General features: G+C 43.1%; 1 protein-coding gene across 1 annotated transcript in view; it reads left to right on the top strand.

Moving 5' to 3' along the window:
• Nucleotides 1-5609: 5609 nt before the first annotated feature.
• The window catches only part of klf7b (Kruppel-like factor 7b), an 88343-nt gene continuing 71410 nt past the window's right edge, over nucleotides 5610-22542 (top strand). The window contains exon 1 of the mRNA XM_028808032.2: nucleotides 5610-6107. Within this exon, the coding sequence (XP_028663865.2) occupies nucleotides 6006-6107 (102 nt within the window). The 5' untranslated portion in view covers nucleotides 5610-6005. The remainder of the gene's footprint in view (nucleotides 6108-22542) is intronic.

Below are 22542 nucleotides of genomic sequence, written 5' to 3' on the forward strand. Positions count from 1 at the left end.
GAAAGAAAAATAAGAATGAAGATGACAAAGAAGAAAAAGAGGGAAAGATTAAGAGAAAAAGATAAAGAAGGAAAGCAAAGAGCATGAAAGACAAAGAGTGAAGAAGATGGAAAAAGGGAAACAAGAAGAAAGATAAAGAATAGAAAGAAAAAGAAAAGCATTAAAAAGACAAGGAAAAGATGAAGAAAAATTAAAAAGAAGAAGAAAAAGAGGGAAATAAGAACAAAAAGAAGAAAAAATAAAAGAGGAAAAGGTAAAGAATAAAGAAAAATGAAAAAGCAGAAAAGATGAAGAATAAAAAGAAAAAAGACAAAAATGAAAAAGAAGAATAAAGGAGAAGCTGAATAAAGCAGAAAACAGAAGAGTAATGAAGAATAAGAAGAAAAATTAAAAAAGGAAAACAAAAAGAAGAAAAAGGAAATAAACAAGAGAGTCAAGACCCCCCAGGCTGTTCTGGAAGGCCAGAGCAGCACAAAGCAGGTGGGCATGGAGTGCGCTGTAACGACCCTCTTAACGCTGACAGAGTGGATGGATGGCTACTTCATGGGGCCGCATGGCAGTGCCACAGGTGGCATGGCCTCCTCGGAGTCCTGCTGGCTGGCACAGTTCCAGGCTGGCATGTTCTGCTAGTGTCCCTGTCCCTCTGTAACCTGACTGTCCTCGGTGACTCTGGTCTCTTTGCCTTTGTTTCAGTGAGCCCACAATGACTTGCTCCCCGCAGCCCCTGCTCTCTCTGGCCACTGTCCCTGCGCTCACCTCGGGGTCCTCGTGTTCCTGATCAGGATGAACAGGCTGACCACACAAATGGATGGCAAAGTCTGCTTAAGGTAGGTTGCTGGTTTCTCTCCCCGCTATGAATGGTGGTGCTGAGGTGACACCCACTGCACTCGGGTCCCAATCCAGGTGGTTCGTCGTGTGGTGGGTGCAGCAATGTGCTCTCAAACTATGAATGGCAATGTCTGTGTTTTAAAGAGCCGTTCAGATTGCTGCAAAATGCCCCACCGAAGCAGATCTCCAGTGGACGGCCCTTCAATGAAAACCCCTCAATCGAATGACTGAAGTTGAAAAAGAGCCCACAGTGGTACAATAAATTAACAGGAAAAATATTTGAAACATCAACCGGAGAAGCCGTCGTAAATTTGATATTTACTTATTTGCTCCTTCATAATTTACGATGCACTCCACCAAATAGCCTTGGTGTGCATTAGAACCGTCAGAACGCCGCCTGAGCGTGAGTCAAACACCCAAATTCAGCTGCCCAGAAGGACGCATCAACATGGCTCGGCACAGCGGCCTGCTTTAAATCTGTGGCCGGGGCCTGTTGTTGTATATTTAATTAAAACAGGAGGCAATTCTTCAGCTTAGACATTCAGTCCTGTTTCTTAATTGAATCACTTCTGGAAGCCGAGTCCTGACAGGAACCAAGAGCACCGGTCAGGCATCTGACGTGGGAAACTGCGTTACAAGAGGGACTTGTGCCCAGAGGGGACCATGGACAGTGACATTGAGCAGGGCGAGCGCCACACTGCCAGCTCAGGGCTTGTACAGGCGCCACTGTGGATTGAACATTGAAATGTACTGAACTGAGACTTCTATCGACGGTGACCCCACACATCACAAGTGTCCAACCCAGGGGGGCTAAGTGAAGTGGGCAGAATCACACAAGAGCTCAGTGCTGGTATCAGAACAGTCACATTGTGCTGTACACTGAGAGTGACGGGTGTACTTACATTACATAGCGCCATGCACAGGCAGCACCATCCCAAGGCAAGTGGGCAGGAGTCAGCAGTGAAGACCACCTTATGGTTGGAAGGTATATGACTCTTCATAAACAAATAACTCAAACATCTCAGCAGCCCTGTCTGTCCAAAAGCATTCATTTTCTATTCAGAGCCTAACCTGGCACAATTGAGCACATAGCAGTGGCAACCCTGGATTGGATGCCAGTCTAATGCAGCGTACACTCACACCACACCGCCTCACTCGTCCGGGGTCAGTTTAGACTCGCTGATCAGCCCAAAGCACATTGAGATGTGTGGGGACAACCAGAAGAAAATCTACACAGAGATGAGGTGAACAAAAGGCACACAACACACAGACAGGGGCTGATGATCCTGGAGCTGTGAGGTGGCAGAGCTAAGCACTGCGTCACCATGCCACCCTCTCCCAGTATAAACCTTCAGAACATGCAACAGACTGATTTATATCTGCAATGGGTGCTGTTCATTGTGATGACTAAGTGAAAGGGTTAAATCACCACCATGAGCTGTGTGTGTGTGTGTGTGTGTGTGAAGCATCTGGGGTTACAAAAGAAAACACACAGAACTGACAGAAAGTACACAGTCAGGCGTGGGGGAGAAAGTGAAAGGCACTATATGAAACAGATCGATAAGTAGATGTGAAAGGCACTGTATAATACAGAAGCATGTGAAAGACACTATATGAAATGATAGATACATGTAAAAAGCCCTAAATGAAACAATAGATGAATATGAAAGGCACTATATAACAAATAACAATTTGCTTACAAAGCAAAGAGATCCACGGAGGACGCTGTGGCCACAACCCTTCATGCTGCCCTGACCCACCTGGAGCAACAGGGGAGTTACACCAGACTTCTCTTTGTGGACTTCAGCTCGGCGTTTTAACACCCATCCTCCCACAACGACTGGTGTCCAAACTGGCCGATCTGGGACTTCCATCACTCACCTGCAGTTGGATACTGGACTTCCTGGCTGGTCGCTCCCAGAGGGTCAGGTTGGGTCCCCACACCTCCACTGCTCTCGGCCTCAACACTGGGACGCCACAGGGTTGTGTGCTCAGCCCGCTCCTCTACACCCTCTACCCATATGACTGTGTCCCCACTCACCATAGCAACAAGATCATAAAGTTTGCAGATGACACGATGGTGGTCCGACTCATCTCGGGCAAGAAGGGTGAGCTGGCATACAGGGATGAGGTGGCGCGGCTGTCAGAGTTGTGCAGAGTCAATAACCTGCTCCTCAACACCACAAAAACGAAGGAGCTTGTTATTCCATCCATCCATTATCCAATCTGCTATATCCTAACTACAGGGTCACGGGGGTCTGCTGGAGCCAATCCCAGCCAACACAGGGCACAAGGCAGGAAACAAACCCCGGGCAGGGCGCCAGCCCACCGCAGGGAGCTTGTTATTGACTTTAGAAAAAACAAAACTGACATCCAGCCACTCATCATTGGCAGGGCCTGTGTGGAGAGGGTCCTGGTGTCCAGGTTTCTGGGCATTGAGCTGGAGGACAACCTGACCTGGAGCGCCAACACCAAGGAGCTTCTGAAGAAGGTGCAGCAGAGACTGTATTCTCTGAGAATCCTCAGAAAGAACCATCTCCCCAAAAATCTGCTCCTTGCCTTTAGTCACTGTTCCATCGAGAGTGCACTCACGTACGGACTGTGTGTGTGGTACGGTAGCTGCACTTCCTCAGAGTCGTCAGGACAGCGGAGAGAACAATTGGCTGTGCCCTCCCCACTCTGGAACAAATCTACACCTCCCGATGCCGCAAAAAAGCAATAGACATTTCACAGGATTCATCACATCCCGGTCATTGCCTCTTCCAGCTTTTGCCATCAGGCAAGAAATACAAAGCAATGAAAACCAGGACAGACCGCCTTAAGAACAGCTTTAACCCAAAAGCAATCATGGCCTGAACTCAGAATAAAACTGCTCTCTAAATGTGTAATATAGACCTTAAGTCAGCCAGTGCAATTTGTATATTTGTAAAGTACTTTTATTACTATTCGGTTTGTTATTATTTTCTCTCTTCTTGTCGACTGCACCTTCAATTTCGTTGTTCCTTTGTAAAAGTGACAATGACAATAAAGATCTATCTATCATATAGTGCCTTTCATATCTATCTATCTATCATATACTGCCTTTCATATCTATCTATCTCTCTATGTACCTAAACAATAAATATCTATCTATCATATAGTGCCTTTCATATCTATCTATCTCATATACTGCCTTTCATATCTATCTATGTACCTAAACAATAAATATCTATCTATCATATAGTGCCTTTCATATCTATCTATCTAAACTTAATATCTATCTATCTATCTATCTATATACCTAATCATATCTATCTATCTATCTATATACCTAAACTTAATAAATATCTATCATATAGTGCCTTTCATATCTACCTCTCTATGTACCTAAACTTAATAAATATCTATCATATAGTGCCTTTCATATCTATCTCTCTATGTACCTAAACTTAATAAATATCTATCTATCTATCATATAGTGCCTTTCACATGTATCTGTCATACTGTTTCAAGATGAGTGCCCCCATCATCTATACACTCTCTCTCTCTCTCTATATATATATATATATCTATCTATATGTGAAAAACTATGAAAGGAGAGGAAAGTACATGAAAGATACTGAGATGACAGATAGATAGATGTGAAATGTGTTACACAATAGAGATATGTGAAAGACATTTTCATTTAATCATTTTATGAAATGATGGAAATTTAGATGTGAACGGCACTATATGAAATGTCACAAAGATAGATGGAAAAGGCACTATATGAAATAATGGATGGGTATGAAAGGCACTAAATGAAAGATATGAAATTAAAGATAGGCAACAAAAGCACTATATAATAGATATGTGATGAAAGACACTCCATGATATGGATAGATATGAAAGACTTATAATAGACAGATAGTAAAGGCACTATATAACTGATAAGTGAAAGACACTATATGAAACTATGGATATATATGAACGGCACTATATAATAAAAAGATGGCAGGCAGATAAGACAATATTAAATTAGAGACAGAAGTGAAAGGATCGATATGATAAGATAACAAAGATATGTGAAATACGCTATGGTATTATAGATATGAAAGACGCTATATAATAGGACATTTTCTGACACGTAGTGTTGATGTATTGACACTTCGTAAACTTTTTTTTGTTTGTTTAATTTATGACGTTACTGTTTCTTCTCCTTCGCTGTCGGAGCGCCTTCCTCTCGCTCTCTTGCTCATAACACTTCAGGACCGTCACGTGCTGTTTCTGTGCGGTTTCGCTCCGAGTCTCTCGTGTTTACATCTGCCCTGTCCGTTCGCATGGTAACCTCGCTGCTTTACTTTCGATCGCCCAAGCTGTTTACGTCTCCGCCATCGCGGGGCTCCACTGAGTGATTCCCCTCAAGCCGCTTGCTCTCCCCGGTCTTGTCGACTCTTATCGTCCCCTACTGTGCTCATCTCGTGCGCCTCTTCACTTTGTTTGATTGAGAATGTATCTTTTTTGTACAAAGCCGCTGTCTCCATGTTTTTAGCTCCTTTTCGCCTTCCCGTTTCTTACAAACTCCTATCCTCACGGAGCTACTGCGAGAGAGAGAGCGGCCTCCACTCTTTTATAGCTCTCTAAAAATAGCTCACCTTTCAGTACCATGTATGGGTAGATTGACACTTCACAACCGCCAGTAGGAGTACAGCGCTGGTCTTCTTCCACGCCCATCAGCGCAGCATGCACCGCCCTAATTGGTCGCCGGCACTATCAGCAACCCTTTTTTCCTTTTATGGTCACGCACCGACTTGAGTGACAGCTCGTGGGTTCCCTGGGCTTGCTCCGAACACTAAACTGCACTTTGCCTGATGAAGCGGAGCGGCCGAAAAAATGCAAGCAGGAATGTTAAAGAGCAAAGATTGCAATCGGGTGCATTCGGCAATGCGGAAATAGATGGACGTTACATGCCACTAAGCTTGCTTCCCATTCCCAGGCCGAAAATTGGCAGCGGTCAGACCTGTGACAGGGATTGCATCTAAGTGGCACAATCTTCTTTTTTCATCTTATTTGGCTTTTGTTTCCCTCGTACTTTTATGAAAATAGGAATTTGGGCATTAGTTGGCTGGAAGACGCGTCGAGGACAGCGTTCTGGATCTGAAGGATTTTTTTTGTGAAGTTGTTTTGTGGATTTTGTCTTATTTCTGTCAAGCATCATAATGGACGTTTTGGCAAATTACAGTATTTTTCAAGAACTGCAACTTGTGCACGACACTGGCTACTTCTCTGCCTTGCCTTCCCTAGAAGAGAACTGGCAGCAGGTGACTTGATTTAACTTTACTGTAACTTCCAATAGAATAGCCATTGTACTTTTTAAAGTGGTTACCATGTAGCATGTATTTATTTTTGCACATATTGTCAGAGACAGCCGTAGCGAAACACAAAAAGCAGATGCGCGTAAAGGTGTCAGGCAGCTCAGTGCGAGCGGGTGGCTGACTAACAGTCTACTTCGGTGCCCGGTGGGTGAGACACTTTAACATCATCCCGCACGAATGCTCTTCGTCTCTTCGGGGCATCTTCGTCGTGAGCCGTGCAGGTCCCGTGTAATAAACGCGGAGGCTGCGGTCCTGCACTCGTATCTCCGTATCGGCGCTCGCGTCCGGGATTGCCTGCCAAGTGACAGTAAGGCGGACCTCCTAAAAACGCCGCTTTACACGGAGGCAGCTCTGCGGCTCGGAGTGTCCACAAGCGTGCGTGTGAGGCAGAAACATCACAAAGTTCGGTGGCATCAAAGACTTCACCTCGTGAGGAGGACGGCGCTGGCCCCGAGCGAGTGAGTAAGTGCCGCGAAGTCCCACCGAGGCAGCCCATTCATTAGAGAAGGGCGCTATATGGAGATGACAGACGCGACCGCACATGAATGACAGCCTCCCTGCTCTTTTCTTCTGCAGGAGTTGCAGCCTCCACGTTTAAAGAGTACGCCTGACATTCAGTGGTCATTTAATAACACGGGCGCGACCTCCACCCTCTCTTTTTTGCTTCTTTTTAATGTCTGAGCGACAAAACGTAAAGTCAGTTTTCGAGCTGCTATTATGAAAATATCGGACTCGGGATGGAAGTCAGTTAGCCTTTCTCTTTACGCACGCGTGCCCGTTTTCAATTGTAGTGCGCTCTGCCGATGCATTGATTATTCAAGATTTTAAAGAATGATCGATTGTTTGTGTTTGGCACCTTCGGCTATCAATAGCCCAACATTTACAAGGACATTCATATTTATAAGGGTGAGACAGATTTCCGGTTGTTTTGTCGAGCTGCTTTGAAGACTTTTAAGAAATTGTCCAGTAGACATCTAACCTTATTTACAAGGCGCTCGTGTAAAGAGCCTGCATCCTTTTAAATGGACCGTTCGCCCCTTGGAACGGGGGGGATTTGAGTAAGAAGAATCGGTTTGCATAGCCCCCCATTGACAAAGTGAAGCAATTAGTCTTATTCTGCCGTACGGGGAGGGGGGGGGGGGGGGCGCCTGCCCTCCTTTAAGTTAGCGATGCAATTCTTTATCATTGAGGGAATTCGCGTTCATATCCAAAGATAATGAGATTGGGCTTCAGTTTATAGAAGGAGAGAAATGCGAAGAGAATTCAGTGGGAAGGTTATAAACCGGGTCATTGATCCACCCAATCGGAAAGATATTCACTGGATTTATTATTATTATTATTATTATTATTATTATTATCAGTAATAACAATAAACTGGAGTTCCCTTTGGAAATGGTGTCACTAATCAACCCAACAGACAAATAATGCACAATATTTATTATTATTATTAGATTGCATAAATGGTGTCTTTGATCAATCCAATAAAAGTGCTTGAACTCATAGCATTTTTTATTAATTTGATTGTTGCTCAATTTATAAATAAGAGGTTACTGATTAATCTAATAACAATAGCATTATTATTATTATTAGTTTGATTGTATTTCACTTTTTAAATGGTGTCATTGATCAATCTAATAATAAAATGATGATGCTGAGAATTGTTAAATGATCCGTTCACGCTTTGTTTTATAAATGGTGTTATTGCTCAGTCCAGTAATATTAATGCTAAGAGAGATGCTTATTCTTTTCATTATTAGATAACTTACCCATGCATCACTTTATACATTGTGTTATTTATTAATCTAATAATAATAATAGTGATGATGACAAGGGTGATTATTTAGTTTATAAATGGTGTCAGTGCTCAGTCCAATGATAATAATGATGCTATTGATTATCATTTTTATTATTTCAGCTTCACTTTATGAATGGTGTTATTCGTCAATTCAAATATAATAATAGCAATAGTAATAATAATGATACTGATGATAGATGATTTAATCATGCTTTACTTTAAAAAGGGTGTTATCACTCAATCCAACAACAATAATAATATTAGTAATGATATTATTTTTATTATTTGATCTTTGCTCATGCTTTACTTTATAAATGGTGTAACTGATCAGTCCACTAATAATAATAATAATCATAGTGATCATGATGATAGACGATTTAATCATGCTTTATTTTATAAATGGTGTTATTGCTCAGTCCAATAATAAAAATAATAATAATAATAATGAAGATGCTGATGATGACAGTGATAACTGTCAGATGACTGGACTCTGCTTTACTTTCTAAATGGCATCATTGCTTCATCCAATAATAATAATCGTAATAATCGTGATATTGATTAGATTATTAATTTTGATTGGATAATTTTTTCACTCTTCACTTTATAAATTGCTCAATTCAATAATAATAATGATGATGATGATGATGAGGCTGGCGAAGACCAGGATGATTGCTAGCTTCCTAAATGGTGCCATTGCTTAATTCAATAATGCTTATAGTGATGACATTGATTATTGCTTTAATTACTACGTCATTTGCTCATTCTTCACTTATAAATGGTGTCATCGCTCAGTTTAATAACAATAGTAATAATGATGACGATTGTTAGATGATTTGACTGGGCTTCATTTTATAAATGGTGTTGTTGCTTATTCTAATACCGGTGGTGATACTGATTATTATTTTTATGATTAGATAATTTCCTCCTGCGTCACTTTATAAATGGCGCCATCACTTAAGCGATGATGATATTAATGATTATTTTTATGATTAGATCATTTGACGAGGCCCCACTTTTCTTCCTGGTGTTATTGATCAATCTGATAATCCTGATAATAATAATCACAGGGCAGATACTGATGATTATTTTTATGATAATGTCCTCCTGCGTCACTTTATAAAACGTTCCATCGCTCAAGCCAATAACAATGGCAGTGGTGACATTGATTATTATTTTTATTATTAGATTATCTGACGAGGCCTCACTTTGTAAATGTGGTCATTGATGATGATGATGATGATGATGATGATTTGACCGGGCCTCACTTTATAAATGGTGCCAATGCTCAACCTGATAATAGTAATCACATTGAAGATATCGATTATTATTTTTATTATGCCTTTATGCCTCACACTGTAAATGGTGTCATTGCTCGATGGGTAATAATAATAAAGATGATGATGGTGATGATTGCTTGATGATTTGACTGGGCCTCACTTTATAAATGCTGTTGTTGCACAGTCTAATAATAATACAAATGGCGATATTGAGTATTATTTTCATTAGAAGTTCGTTTGATGACGCCTCACATTCAAAATGGTGTCATCACTCAATCCGATGAGAAGAAGAACAGTGAAGATATTATTTTTATTACTAGATCACTTTATAAACGGTGTTATTGCTCGATCGATGAGAATCCTGTTTTATTACTATTATGATGTGCTGCTCTTGCCCGTATCAAATTAGAAAGGCTCATCTGCCTGCCCTCCATGACTTGCACAAATGGCCGCCTTCATTGCCGATCGATGGCGTTTGAAGTGCAGACGCAGGCTGCGCTCAGTAATTTCTCTTTAAAGCCGTCAGTCTTGCCAGACTTCCATTCTTCAAAGTGCTGATTTCGAGGGGCCGTCGTGAGTGGGCCCTGACTTTCTACGAGCGGCTCTGACAGGTTCAGGTCAGCGCACCCTTCCAGGCCTACCAGGTTACCTCCATTAGCCCACATGCCCACCTTTGTCGTTTACTCGAGTGCTCGTGTCACATTGGCAGAGCCAAAGAGACTCAAGCCAGGTGACCTCTTGGGTGGTGAGCACGGTGGTCACAGTTCCCAATTTCCTTGCTTGTGGGCCAAGCTTTGAATTTGAGGAAAGGGCATCGGAGTGGATTAGGAGGAAGAAAACAGGAAAAGGAAAAAACCGAGGAGCAGATGAAGTGATTCCAGTGGAGGAAATGAAAGAGCATCAAAGTAAACGGAAAGAAGACGAGCTCCGTGACCTCATTATCTTCTCCAGCTCCAGCACGGGGGCTTTGCCGCGGGTTGACCCCTGGGGACAGTGGTGTGCTGCAGGAATGGTGTTAGCTTAGGAGAGATGAGAGACTGGGCGGGCTGGAGTGTCATTTTTGAAAAGCCCGTTCCCCAGTTTCTGCTCACGCTCCTCTGGGGTGATTGCTCTCATATTGTCTGCTGGCTCCCTTTAATTTCCTCCGCGTGCCTGATGGGAATATTTTAGCTTTTTGGAAATGGAGTGAGCTCAGCACTACAGCGCCGTTCCTACTGGGACGCGTGTTCAAGAGGTCTGATTGAACCCGCTGAGATGCCTGCTGAGATTTTGTCAGCACACCGCGTCTGTGACTCCCACTCAAGCTTCGCAGTTTCTCCTCGTCTCCCTTCTCATTGTTTCATTTCAAAGCCGTCCTGAGCTGCCGCACCAAGTAACCGCTCCTGGCAGTGTCTCCTCAGCCATATCTGGGCGCCCGGTCACACAGCTGGGGGTGCCTCATCACTTATTTATAGGGCACACAATAAATGGAATTGAAGAAGCCATTTTAATGACAGACAGGAGGCTCAGAGTGGCTCGGCTGTCTGCACGCTGCTCCCCTCGGACTCGGACCGGCAGGCAGGCTGGACTCGGCTCTTTTTAATTGCGTGCCATCCTTGGCGGAGGAGCGCACGGCTGATTTGTAACAATGGAGTCGCTTTGTGGCCGCTGGATGCCGTCGACACAAAAGAGGAGGAGAAGTCGGCTAACTAGGAACGAGGAAGACGGGCCTCAGTAGTGGAGGACAACGCTGTACAAGAGAAACGACGGCAAACTTAGAATAGACGCATGGATCGAAGGCACTATATGGCCGAGTGACAGATAGATGGGAAAAGCACAATGGGGCAGAGCCGTTATAGAAGTGTGAGAGGTACCACATGACAGCTTGGCAGACGGACAGATGTGAAAGGCACTATGTGATGGCCTGATAAATATGGAAGGTCCTATATAATAGATCACTAGGTAAACTGATCTTCAGTAGATACAGATATGAAAGGCACTATATGATGGCTTTATAAATATGGAAGGCCCTATATAAAAGGTCAATAGGTAGATGTGAAAATCACTATAAATAAAAAGGCACTATATAATATATTAATAGAAAAACTGATCTTCAGTAGATACAGATATGAAAGGCACTATATGATGGCTTGATTATAGATATGAAAGGCACTATATAATAGATCACTAGATAGATGTGAAAATCACTATAAATACAAAGGGCCCTATATAATAGATCACTGGACAATCTGATTTTCAGCAGATATAGATATGTAAGGCACTATATGATGGCTTGATTATAGATATGAAAGGCACTATATAATAGATCACTAGATAGATGTGAAAATCACTATAAATACAAAAGGCGCTATATAATATATTGCTAGAAAAACTGATCTTCAGTAGATACAGATATGAAAGGCACTATATGATGGCCTGATTATAGATATGAAAGGCACTATATAATAGATCACTAGATACATGTGAAAATCACTATAAATACAAAAGGCACTATATAATATATTAATAGAAAAACTGATCTTCAGTAGATACAGACATGAAAGGCACTATATGATGGCTTGATTATAGATATGAAAGGCACTATATAAAAGGTCAATAGGTAGATATGAGAATCACTATAAATATAAAGGGCACTATATAATAGATCACTGGATAATCTGATCTTCAACAGATATAGATATGTAAGGCACTATATGATGTCTTGATTATAGATATGAAAGGCACCACATACTAGATCAATAGATATGAAAATTGTTAGATAGTAAATATGAAAGGCACTACATGGTAGATTAAAAGACACTATCTGATAGCTTGATATAAAACGTGTGGTTTAATAAATCAATAGATTAAATTAGATTATTTATTTATAAGCGCATATTTTAAACAACAGAGGTTGCACCAAAGTGCTGTACAAAGAAGCATTAAAATAAACACAATGCAAACAATCAGATTAATAAAACAACCGATTATAGCGTCCACCACACTCCCATTATACAAAGTGAAAGGCAGGAGAAAACAAGCAGGTCTGATTTTTAAAAACCTCGATTAGAGGATGAAGACCTGATGTGGAAAGGCAGGTCATTCCAACTGAGAAAGCTCGGTCTCCCCTCGACTTCAGCCGAGATCTTGGAGCTACAAGGAGTCGTCGTCCAGATGACATCAATGGTCTCGGTGCCACATAGGGGTGATGGAGGTCACAGATGTATTTTGAAGTGAGATCCTGTGAGGCTTTAAAAACAAACAACAAGATTTTAAAATCAATGGGACACCTCACTGGTAGCCAGTGGACAGAGAGGCTAAAATGGGGGAGATGTGATCCTTTTTTCTCAACCTAATTAAGAATGTAACCCTAACCCAATAGATAGACAGATATGAAAGGTGCTATATAGCAGATCAGTAGATAGATAAGAAAGGCACTATACACATGATAGAAGGTTCTAAATTATACAAAGATTAAAATAATCATTTTTATTTCTATAGCACCTGACCAAAGTATAGATATACAGATGAGAGGCACTATATAATAGAATGATAGATGTGAAAGGCAGTATATGCCAGACAGAAGGCACTGTATAATATACAGATTTTATTTCTATAGCACCTTCTAATGCTTAAAGCATAAATAGATAGATGGCAGATATGAAAGGCACTATATTAGTGATGGATATGAAAGGCACTATATTATATATAGATAAAAGACATTATATCAATTATAGATTAAAGAATAATTATTCTTTTCATTTATGTGGCACTTTTCCATGCTCAAAACATAGAAAGATGGAAGGCACTATATAATGGGAGGACAGATGAAAGCACTAGATAATATAGAGATTAAACGATAATACATTTTATTTCTATATATCGCCTTTCCTTTGCTCAGTGCTTAGATCTATAGATGAAAGGCACTATATAATGCATGGATGGAAGGCACCAGGTGATGCACAGATTAAATCCATTTTATTTCTATACTGCTTTGATGTGTAGGTGAAAGGTGCTATATAACAGACGGGTTGATTGATTATGCTTGTGGTTTAGGTGATATTTTTCGTCCTTGATCTTATCTTCTCTCGCACTCTCTGCTCGTCTCCCTTTGTACTCCTGAAGTGGCTCGTGGACCCCGGTGGTCTGTAGCCGTTGTTTGATTTTTGTGTTTTCAGTCGATTTTGTTTTTCTCTTCCGATTTCCTTTGTTTTCTGCACTCTCTCTGTCTCTCTCACACTATCAGTGGTCCCATCGGCTGAGTTTCTCACACACCCCCAAATGATTCCATGCCCATTTTGCCTTGCAGGCCTGTTCTCCGGATCCCTGCTGGTTTTTCACACCCCCAAATGTCCAGATGATCTGATCAGTCACCACCTCACTTGTCACCACAGTCTGATCTTTGAAATTATAAAAAGAAGAAAGATGAATAGGAGTCATCTCCATTGCCGGGCCTCTCTCTCCATGTCCCCCCAAAAAAAATTGATTGGGCTTCCGAGTGTGTGGCCAGAGGCTTTGTGTGGTTACATGTTAGTCCTCCATGAGCCTCACATTTGGATCTAAGCCTTATGTGTAAGAACCTGTAGAGGAAGATGGAGACCCTCCTGCTGTTTGCCGTTTGAGGTGCCCAGTGAGGGGTGTCCCCTCTGACAGAATGTGCCAGGATGAGTATGTCACTGTGTGTGAGTTGGGTGGGAAAGCCAAGAGAAGGAGAGCCATCATCAGTCAGTGTCAGAGCAGCTTACAAAGGACAATGAAATTTGGTTGGACAAAGAAGGGTTTGGCAGGAGAAGCTAATCAGTCACTTAAGCCATCTGTCCATCCAACACTTTCAGGAAGTAAGGTGTTGGTCATTCCAGGGATCATGGAGTAGTTGTGAAGGACACCTGAATTTGGGCGCAGAAGAAGGACCAGGTGGAAGAAATCAGTCAGTTAGTTAATCCATCCATCAGTCCATTCAATACTCCAAGGGATCTCTAGGTAGGTTCTGAAGGACACCTGAATTTGGATGTGCATAGGAAAGCCTGGTGGGGGAAATTAATTAGTCAATCAATTAATTTGTCCATCCATCCAGCCATCCAACACATTCAGGAAGTAAATTGTTGGTCATTCCAGGGATCACGGAGTAGTTCTGAAGGACATTTGGCAGGGGAAATTAATCAATCAATTGATATATCCATCCACTAATCAATCAATCACTTGAGCCCTCCATCCATCCGTCACATTTGTGCAGTGGACTGGTCATTGGGCACATTTCTCTTGATGGCATAAAGGTCACTGGAGCCCTTGCTTGTATCCACGGAAGGAGCTTGATGAGTGGGGTCCATCAATGTGCCCAGTGTGCATTCACATTCAAGCAAGGATCAGGCCATTTTGAGGAATGGTGGCCACGATATGAACACCAATGGAGAACCGGTTGGGCAGGATGGGTGTAGATAAAGGATTATCAATTACGAAGGCGGACAGTCGATTCAATCCAATCAAACGCAGGCCAGTTGATCAATTAGCCGCTCCCTGCGTCTCTCATTCCACCATTTAGTAAGTCGGCCTATCAGTCCAGCGCAGTTGTGCTCAGGTCAGTTTTGAGTTTAACTGAACTTGGCGTGAAGTTCACCGGACTCACATGCCTGCGGTCAGTCATCAAGCCAGTTGTACCAATGAATCCGTCAGTCACTCACTCTCGCCTGTAACATCCACCTCCAGTGCAAGACGCTATAAAAGCCTGACGCCTTCTCAAAACTGAATGAAGGGCAAATAGGATGAAAAAAAATGTGATCAAGCAAACCAACCAGCAGGCCTCAAGTTCAGAGGTCATCTGCAGGCCTCAAGTTCAGAGATCATCTGCAGGCCTCAAGTTCAGAGGTCATCCACAGGCCTCAAGTTCAGAGATCATCTGCAGGCCTCAAATTCAGAGATCATCCACAGGCCTCAAGTTCAGAGGTCATCCACAGGCCTCTAGACCAGTGTTGGTGCGGCGCCCTCTGCCTGATGTGTTGATAATTGAAAACGTACAACCAGGATGCGCAGTAGTTGAAGTGTCCCATCAGGCGGTGCTGCTTATAGCGCATGGGTATTTGTCAACTGGCAGTGCCCTTCGGGGGTCACTTGGGTTTCAGATTTTCTGTTCATTTGCCCATCGCCTAGTGTTGGATTGGTGCTAAAATTTTGACTTCACTATCGATATCAGCTTTCGTACCTCAGTACCAAAAACGATACCAGAGCCATTAACGTATAACACCTGCCAGGTCCTCCATGTCAATACAAGGAGCACTGCTCTTTTGGAGTCTCCAGAGTTGCAAAGATTGAAGTAGGGTTAGGAAGGAGATGGACTGAGCTGCATGTAATAGTTGGCCACCAGGTCCTTGAAGACTTCCATTTGTTTCCGGTACTGAAAATACCGAAATGCTGGTGCCGTACCACTTAACCTTTTCAGTGCTGATATACCACACAACCTTACAGTCTCCAATCTCGAGTTATTGGCAAACTTCAACTAACGTACCCAACACTTCCTAGTGAGATCATGGTCTAGTAGGTAATGGGGGACCCCCCAGAGGATACGTTGAGTCCCACGTGTCTAAAGCTCTTAGATCTTCTGGAGCTGCTTCTCTCTCCCCTGTCCTCATCCTTCTTGACCTTCCATCAGCTTTCCTTACTGTTGACTACTCCTTGCTCATCTCCTACCACGATAAACTTGGAAATCCTGGTTCTGCTTCGCACCGATCCTTTTGCATCTCCTGGTCTGCCTCTTTCATGGCTGTACTTCAAGGCTCAGTGTTGGGCCCACTTCTCTTTTCTCTCTGCATTGGCTCATTAGGACATGTCATTTCTTCTCATGGCTTCTCCTGCCATCTCTCTCTCTCTGCTGATGATGCACAAATCTTCCACTCAATTCTCTCTTAACAAGCCACAGGTTTCAGCCCAGATCTTCATCTCTCTCTCTCAGCCTTCTCGTCGACCTTTCCAAGTCAGGTATCCCATACTGACCTTGTGATTCTCCTTCTATCAGATTTGTCTCTATGCATTGTTCTTGAAGACATCACTCTTTCACTATCAGTCACGGTCAGGAATCTCGGTGTGACTCTGGACTCTTCACTTTCATTCAGCGGATTAATCCTGTCAATTCTTTCTTCATAATATTCAAAGGATCTGACTCTTCCTCACTAATTACGCCACACGTCTCCTTGTTCAGGCACAGGTCCCCTCTCGGCTGGACTTTTGCAACTCTCTCCAGATGGAGCTTCCATCGACTTCTATCTTCAGCTCCTCCAGAATGCAGCTGCTCGACTGGTGTTCTCCATTCCTCGTTTACTCCTGCTAGAGACCAGCTATGTTATATGGGTTGGAGATGGTGCCACTGACCAGAAAGCAGGAGACAGAGCTGGAGGTGGTAGAGTTAAAGATGTTAAGATTTGCATTGGGTGTGACGAGGTATGGGCAGGATTAGAAATGAGGACATTAGAGGGTCAGCTCAGGTTGGATGATTGGGAGACAAAGTCAGAGAGGTGAGATTGCATTGGTTTGGACATGTGTAGAGGAGAGATGCTGGGTATATTGAGAGCTAAGGGTGCTAAGGATAGAGCTGTCAGGTAAGAGGAGAAGAGGAAGGCCTAAGAAAAGGTTTGTGAATGTGGCACAAGATGGGCACAAGACAGGAAGCAGCCCACTAGAGGGCGCCATTGTCCTTCACACACTCCTTCCTTCCAATTGCGGTATCAGAATATTGTAATTAGAGGAGCCAATCCAAGAAAGCTCCAGATGAAGGCAGGAAGAGGGGACATGCTGAGCAAAATGACGAGGACAGGAAGAAATGGAAAAAGATGATCCACTGTGGCAACCCCTAACGAGAGCAGCCGAAAGAAGAAGTCCTCTACTGTGGTCTCACCACTGGTTTCCACTACTCCTGATCTACGGTTCTCTGAATGATTCTGCTCCTCAGTATTTCCATTCTTTGGTCTCTCCATATGTCCCTTCAAGAAGTCTCTCCATTCTGCCTTCCGTCTGTCTACCGACCGTCGCTCTTGTTGCCAGACGCACCAAGCCTGCTCAGCGTTTCTCCATTCTTGCTCCAAGGCTGTGGAATGATCTCCCTTTGGCTATTCGAAGAGCACCCAGTTTCCTCCTGTTTTGAAATCGTACCTTTTCATGGGCTATTTTGGACTATTTGCTGAGCTTCTCTGCCACTGGATGGCTGCTGTTGGACTGACAAAGAGTTCAGGATGCTGACGTGTGTCTTAGTTTTAATTATATTGTAGTTTAACGACTCCCTCTTGCTCAGATTTTTATCGTTCCCTCTGTTGCTTTTAATAATTCTTGTTTTATAAGGATAAAGACATCTGCTAAATAAATGATGTTAATAATAATAAAGCCAGACAGCAATGCTGTAGTGGGATGTTTCCTTCATCTATTACAAATGTCCTTTTTCTGCACTTTCCCCAAACGTTCTACCAACATTCCCCCCCCAGTGGGCGCTCTTGAGCAGCCTGGTTCCCCCCCCCACCCCCCAAACCCCCCCCCCAAGAAAACCCAATCTCAGCATTTCACTGTCTCCAAAAAAAAAAAAAAAAACGGTCCCTATGATGACCTTGCTGCCTAGCAACAAGTGTTGCCACGGATACAAGCCTCGGCGGCGGAGATGCTCAGGTTGACTTTTGTTTCGTTTTATTTTTTATTTGACTTCTTTCTCGTTTTGATCTTCTTCCTTTTCACTCTGATTGTTGCTATTTATCCCAATAAAGCGAGGTTTGATGGTGGAGTCGCTGTGATTGATTCAGTGCTCAGTTTGCAATGGCAGCCGCTCGGTGGTACATCACTTCTTCTGAAATTATACGTTCTGTCCAAGCCAAAAAAAATGATGATAATAATAATCATAGTTCTGCTTTGACATAACACAGAAAAGCCAAGTAATTTAAAGCAAGCCTAATGGGAAGCGAATGTGTAATTAATTCTTGTAGGAAAAAATGTCACCTGCTAATGTGACTTGAACCCATATAGCCGGCAAATTTTATTGAACCCTCAATCCATGTGTTTTGTTACAAGATGATGGGGTCAAGCCAGAAGGGGGCGCTATGCATTTGTCTATCCAGTCATTTATTAAAGGGTGCCAGAGCCTGCCCTGGTAAAATCAGGGACAAAGAAGGGCCACCACAGGCTGGATTTGCTACATACAGACACTCATCAGGCCATAGTAGCCTGTGTGGTGTTCTGCGCTGTGGTACCCTGGGGAAGCAACTTGAGCTCAAGAGGAGCACAGTGCCTGAATAAGCTTATCGGGAAAGCCTGCTCCATTACGTCGTGAACGCTGGACACACTGGACGCTGTTGCACAAAAGAGGATGGTGGCAAAACTGAAAAATCCCCTCCATCCTGGGGGCACCATCCATCATTTAGGGCACACTCACTCCATCTCTCCATTTAGTGAATCTTAATATTCTAATTACAGGTGTCAATCTAAGCAACTTCAAGTAGACGACAGGAACCAACCCACGTTCATGACAGGACACCCACGTTCACGCCTTCCCTCTATCAGTCTAATTTAAGTGCCACAGGGAGACAATTTAAATAGGAACCAACCCACTAGGGGCCGCCAGACCATCAGAGGGCAAACTCGAGCACTCATTCCATCCTTCTGTTTATTACCGTATATACTCGCATTTAAGCTCTCCCGCGGATACGTTGGGACTTGATTTTACCGTATAATTTCTGTTTTTTTATATTATCAGTCGCATAAGTCAAATGCGGAAAACTCACGCTATTGGTCCAAGAGATTACGATATTCTAACGCCAACCCTGAGAGAGTACCCACCGATCACACGGCCTCTTTATTCTCTCTGTGTTGTGCCTACGTGACCACACGTCACAAAAGAAATTGGTAACTGCGTTGCTGCAACAAAATTTGATGTGTCTGATAAACTGGTGAGAGACTGGAGGAGGCAAGAAGATGTAAAATAAAAACGTAAGTGTCGTATTTTTGAACAGGCTGCGGTGGGCTGGCGCCCTGCCCGGGGTTTGTTTCCTGCCTTCTGCCCTGTGTTGGCTGGGATTGGCTCCAGCTGACCCCCATGACCCTGTAGTTAGGATATAGTGGGTTGGATAATGAATGGATGGGTAATGTCGGTCGTATAAGTTGAATGCAGAAAACTCACGCTATTGGTCCAAAAGATTACGACATGCTAGCGCTCACCTGAGAGAGTAACCACGGAGCACACAACCTTTTCTATGTAATGTGCCCACGTGACCACACGGTGATACCCAAACTATTCCGAAGTGACGTTTGCACTGATCTGTGTTTTTTGTATCTCACACCCTCATACACCTTTATCGTAAGAGCATCCCTTATCTGCAATGGAGCGTTTGATCAGAAGAAAATATGAAGCTGGTTTGAAATGAAAAGTCGTTGAAGTGGCGAAAGAAATTGGTAAATGAGCTGCTGCAAGAAAATTCGATGTGTCTGAGAAACTGGTGAGAAATTGGAGTAGGTAGGAAGTTTTAAATGAAAAATAAAATTTAAGTGTCGTATTTTTGAACGGGCGTCTGAGTTTTGAATCGGGGTCTGATTTTATGATCGATTTTCAAGACCCGACTTATACGCGAGTATATACGGTAAGTCCTAACAATCCAGGGGGTCAGGGTCTATCCCAGCAATATTAGGCACAATTCAAGAACCATGCCACTAGGGGGTGCCATCCATCATAGCGTCCATACCCATACTCTCCTCCATTTCTCCATTCACTGAATCTTAATATTCTAATTAGATGTGTCAATACAAGCAACTTTAAGAAGAAGGCAGGAACAAACCGAAGAGGGGGTCACAAGTTCATCACAGGACACCCACGTTCACTCCATCCAACGATTAATCTAACTTTAGGGTCACAGGGAGAAAGATTATTCTGGAAACATCAGGTACATGGCAGGAACCAACACACTAAGGGGGCACCATCCATCACAGGTCACATACCTGCACCAACTCCTTCTCTCCATTTACTGGATCTAAATATTCTAACTAGAGAATCCATTGTCAGCAAACCCAAGCTAAAAACAGGAACCAATCCCAGATGGGTCAAACGTTCTCCACAGGACACTCACGTTCACTCCATCCAACGATTAATCTAATTCTAGGGTCACAGGGAGACTATTCCAATAGGAACCAACCCACTAGGGGGCACCAGACCATGAGAGGGCACACACTCACACTCATTCAGTCCTTCTGTTTAATGAACCCGAATAATCCAATTTTAGTGCCCAGCAACATTAGATACATGACAGAAACCAAACCACTTCGGGGGGGCCATCCATCATAATGCACATCCCCACACTTTACTCCATCTCTTCAGTTACTGACTCTTAATTTTCTAATCGGAGGTGTCCAAGAAGAAGGCAGAAACCAATCCATGAGGGGTCACAGGGTCATCACAGGGCTCCCACGTTCACACCATCCATCAATGAATCTAATTTTAGGGCCACAGATTATTCTGAAAACATTTAAGTACATGGCACGAACCAACCCACTAGGGGGCACCGTTCATAATCTATTAACTGAGCCTAATAATTTAATTTTGCTGTCCTGGGGAGATTATCAAACCAGTGCAGGAACCAACCCACTAGGAGGTGCCATCCATCATAGGCACATAACCACACTCCATCTTTCTAATAACTGAGAGCTAATAATCAAATTTTAGTGTCTGTCAAACTATCAAACCAATACCAGCCACAAGACAGGAAGCAGCCCACTAGAGGGCACCATCAGTCATTGAACACACATTGTCCCCCACACACTCCTTCCTTCCATTTGCTGTACCCTAATATTCTAATTAGAGGAGCCAATCCCAAGAAAGCTGCAGAAGAAGGTAGGAAGATGGGGCACCCATTTATCACAGGGCATCCACATTCACGCCGACCACATGTTAGTCCACTTTTAGGGTCACAGGGAGATTATGCCAGTAGCATCATTACAAATGGTAACAGCTGGCAATGCCCTCTTGAATTTATTTTAATGGATACTCGGCTTTGTAAAAGTGATTTGTATAATTACTGTGCACCTCTGGGTTCATTTTGGACATGTCATTATATGGTAATGTTAATAAATAAAAATCATTCATATTTTGTTTATTTGGGCCAGGGTTTTGACGACTTCCCCCTCTGGACTCCCACAGAGTCCAGCTGCAGACCTGCGGAGCTCTGCAATTCAGGAGCTCCTTTGAGCAGCCACTTGGATTGCGTGTCTGGGTCACCAATTTCAACAGTGGATGGAGATGGAGGTGTGGAGGTACCTGATTATGTTTAGCGATTTGGATTGAGTTGGAGCTCATGAGAGGACAGAAGTAAAACTCGAGAGATACCGTATATACTCGTGTATAAGTCGGGTCTTGAAACCCGAAAAATTGATCATAAAATCAGTCCCTGACTTATACATCCGTTCAAAAATACGACACTTAATTTTTTTTTACATCTTCTTGCCTTCTCCAATCTCACACCAGTTTCTCAGACACATCAAATTTTGTTGCAGCAGCGCAGTTACCAATTTCTTTCGCCACTTCAATGACTTTTCATTTAAAACCAGCTTCATATTTTCTTCTGATCGAATGCTCCATCGTAGATAATGGATGCTCTTACAATAAAGGTGTATGAGGGTGTGAGATATAAAAAACACAAAACAGTGCAAACGTCGCTCTGGAATAGTTCAGGTATCACCGTGTGGTCACGTGGGCACATTACATAGAAAAGGCCATGTGCTCCGTGGTTACTCTCTCAGGTGAGCGTTAGCATGTTGTAATCTTTTGGACCAATAGCGTGAGTTTTCTGCATTCAACTTATACGACCGACATTACCCATCCATCCATTATCCAACCCGCTGTATCCTAACTACAGGGTCACGGGGGTCCCTGCCAATCCCAGCCAACACAGGGCGCAAGGCAGGAACAAACCCCGGGCAGGGCGCCAGCTCACTGCAGACCGATATTATAAAATACCAGAAATTATATGGTAAAATCAAGTCCCTACTTATCCGTGGGTGAACTTATCCAGAAGTATATATGGTATGTGACTTTTCAAAGCCGTGTAAAATGCTTTTAGTGCATAAAAACAGAAGAGTACTTTTCTATGTGTAACTGTAATACAAAGACAGCTAAACATTACTGGAGCTGTGCAGTGTGATTGGCTTGCCAGTCTGTGGAGGTCTGCAGCTGGACTCTTTCGGTCTGCAGCTGAACTCTTTGGTCTGCAGCTGGACTCTTTGGTCTGCTCCTGGACATTTTGGGTCTGCAGCTGGACTCTTTGGGTCTGCAGCTGAACTCTTTGGTCTGCAGCTGGACTCTTTGGTCTGCTCCTGGACATTT

This window comes from Erpetoichthys calabaricus, chromosome 8 (assembly GCF_900747795.2).
Source record: "Erpetoichthys calabaricus chromosome 8, fErpCal1.3, whole genome shotgun sequence".
NCBI lineage: Eukaryota > Metazoa > Chordata > Cladistia > Polypteriformes > Polypteridae > Erpetoichthys > Erpetoichthys calabaricus.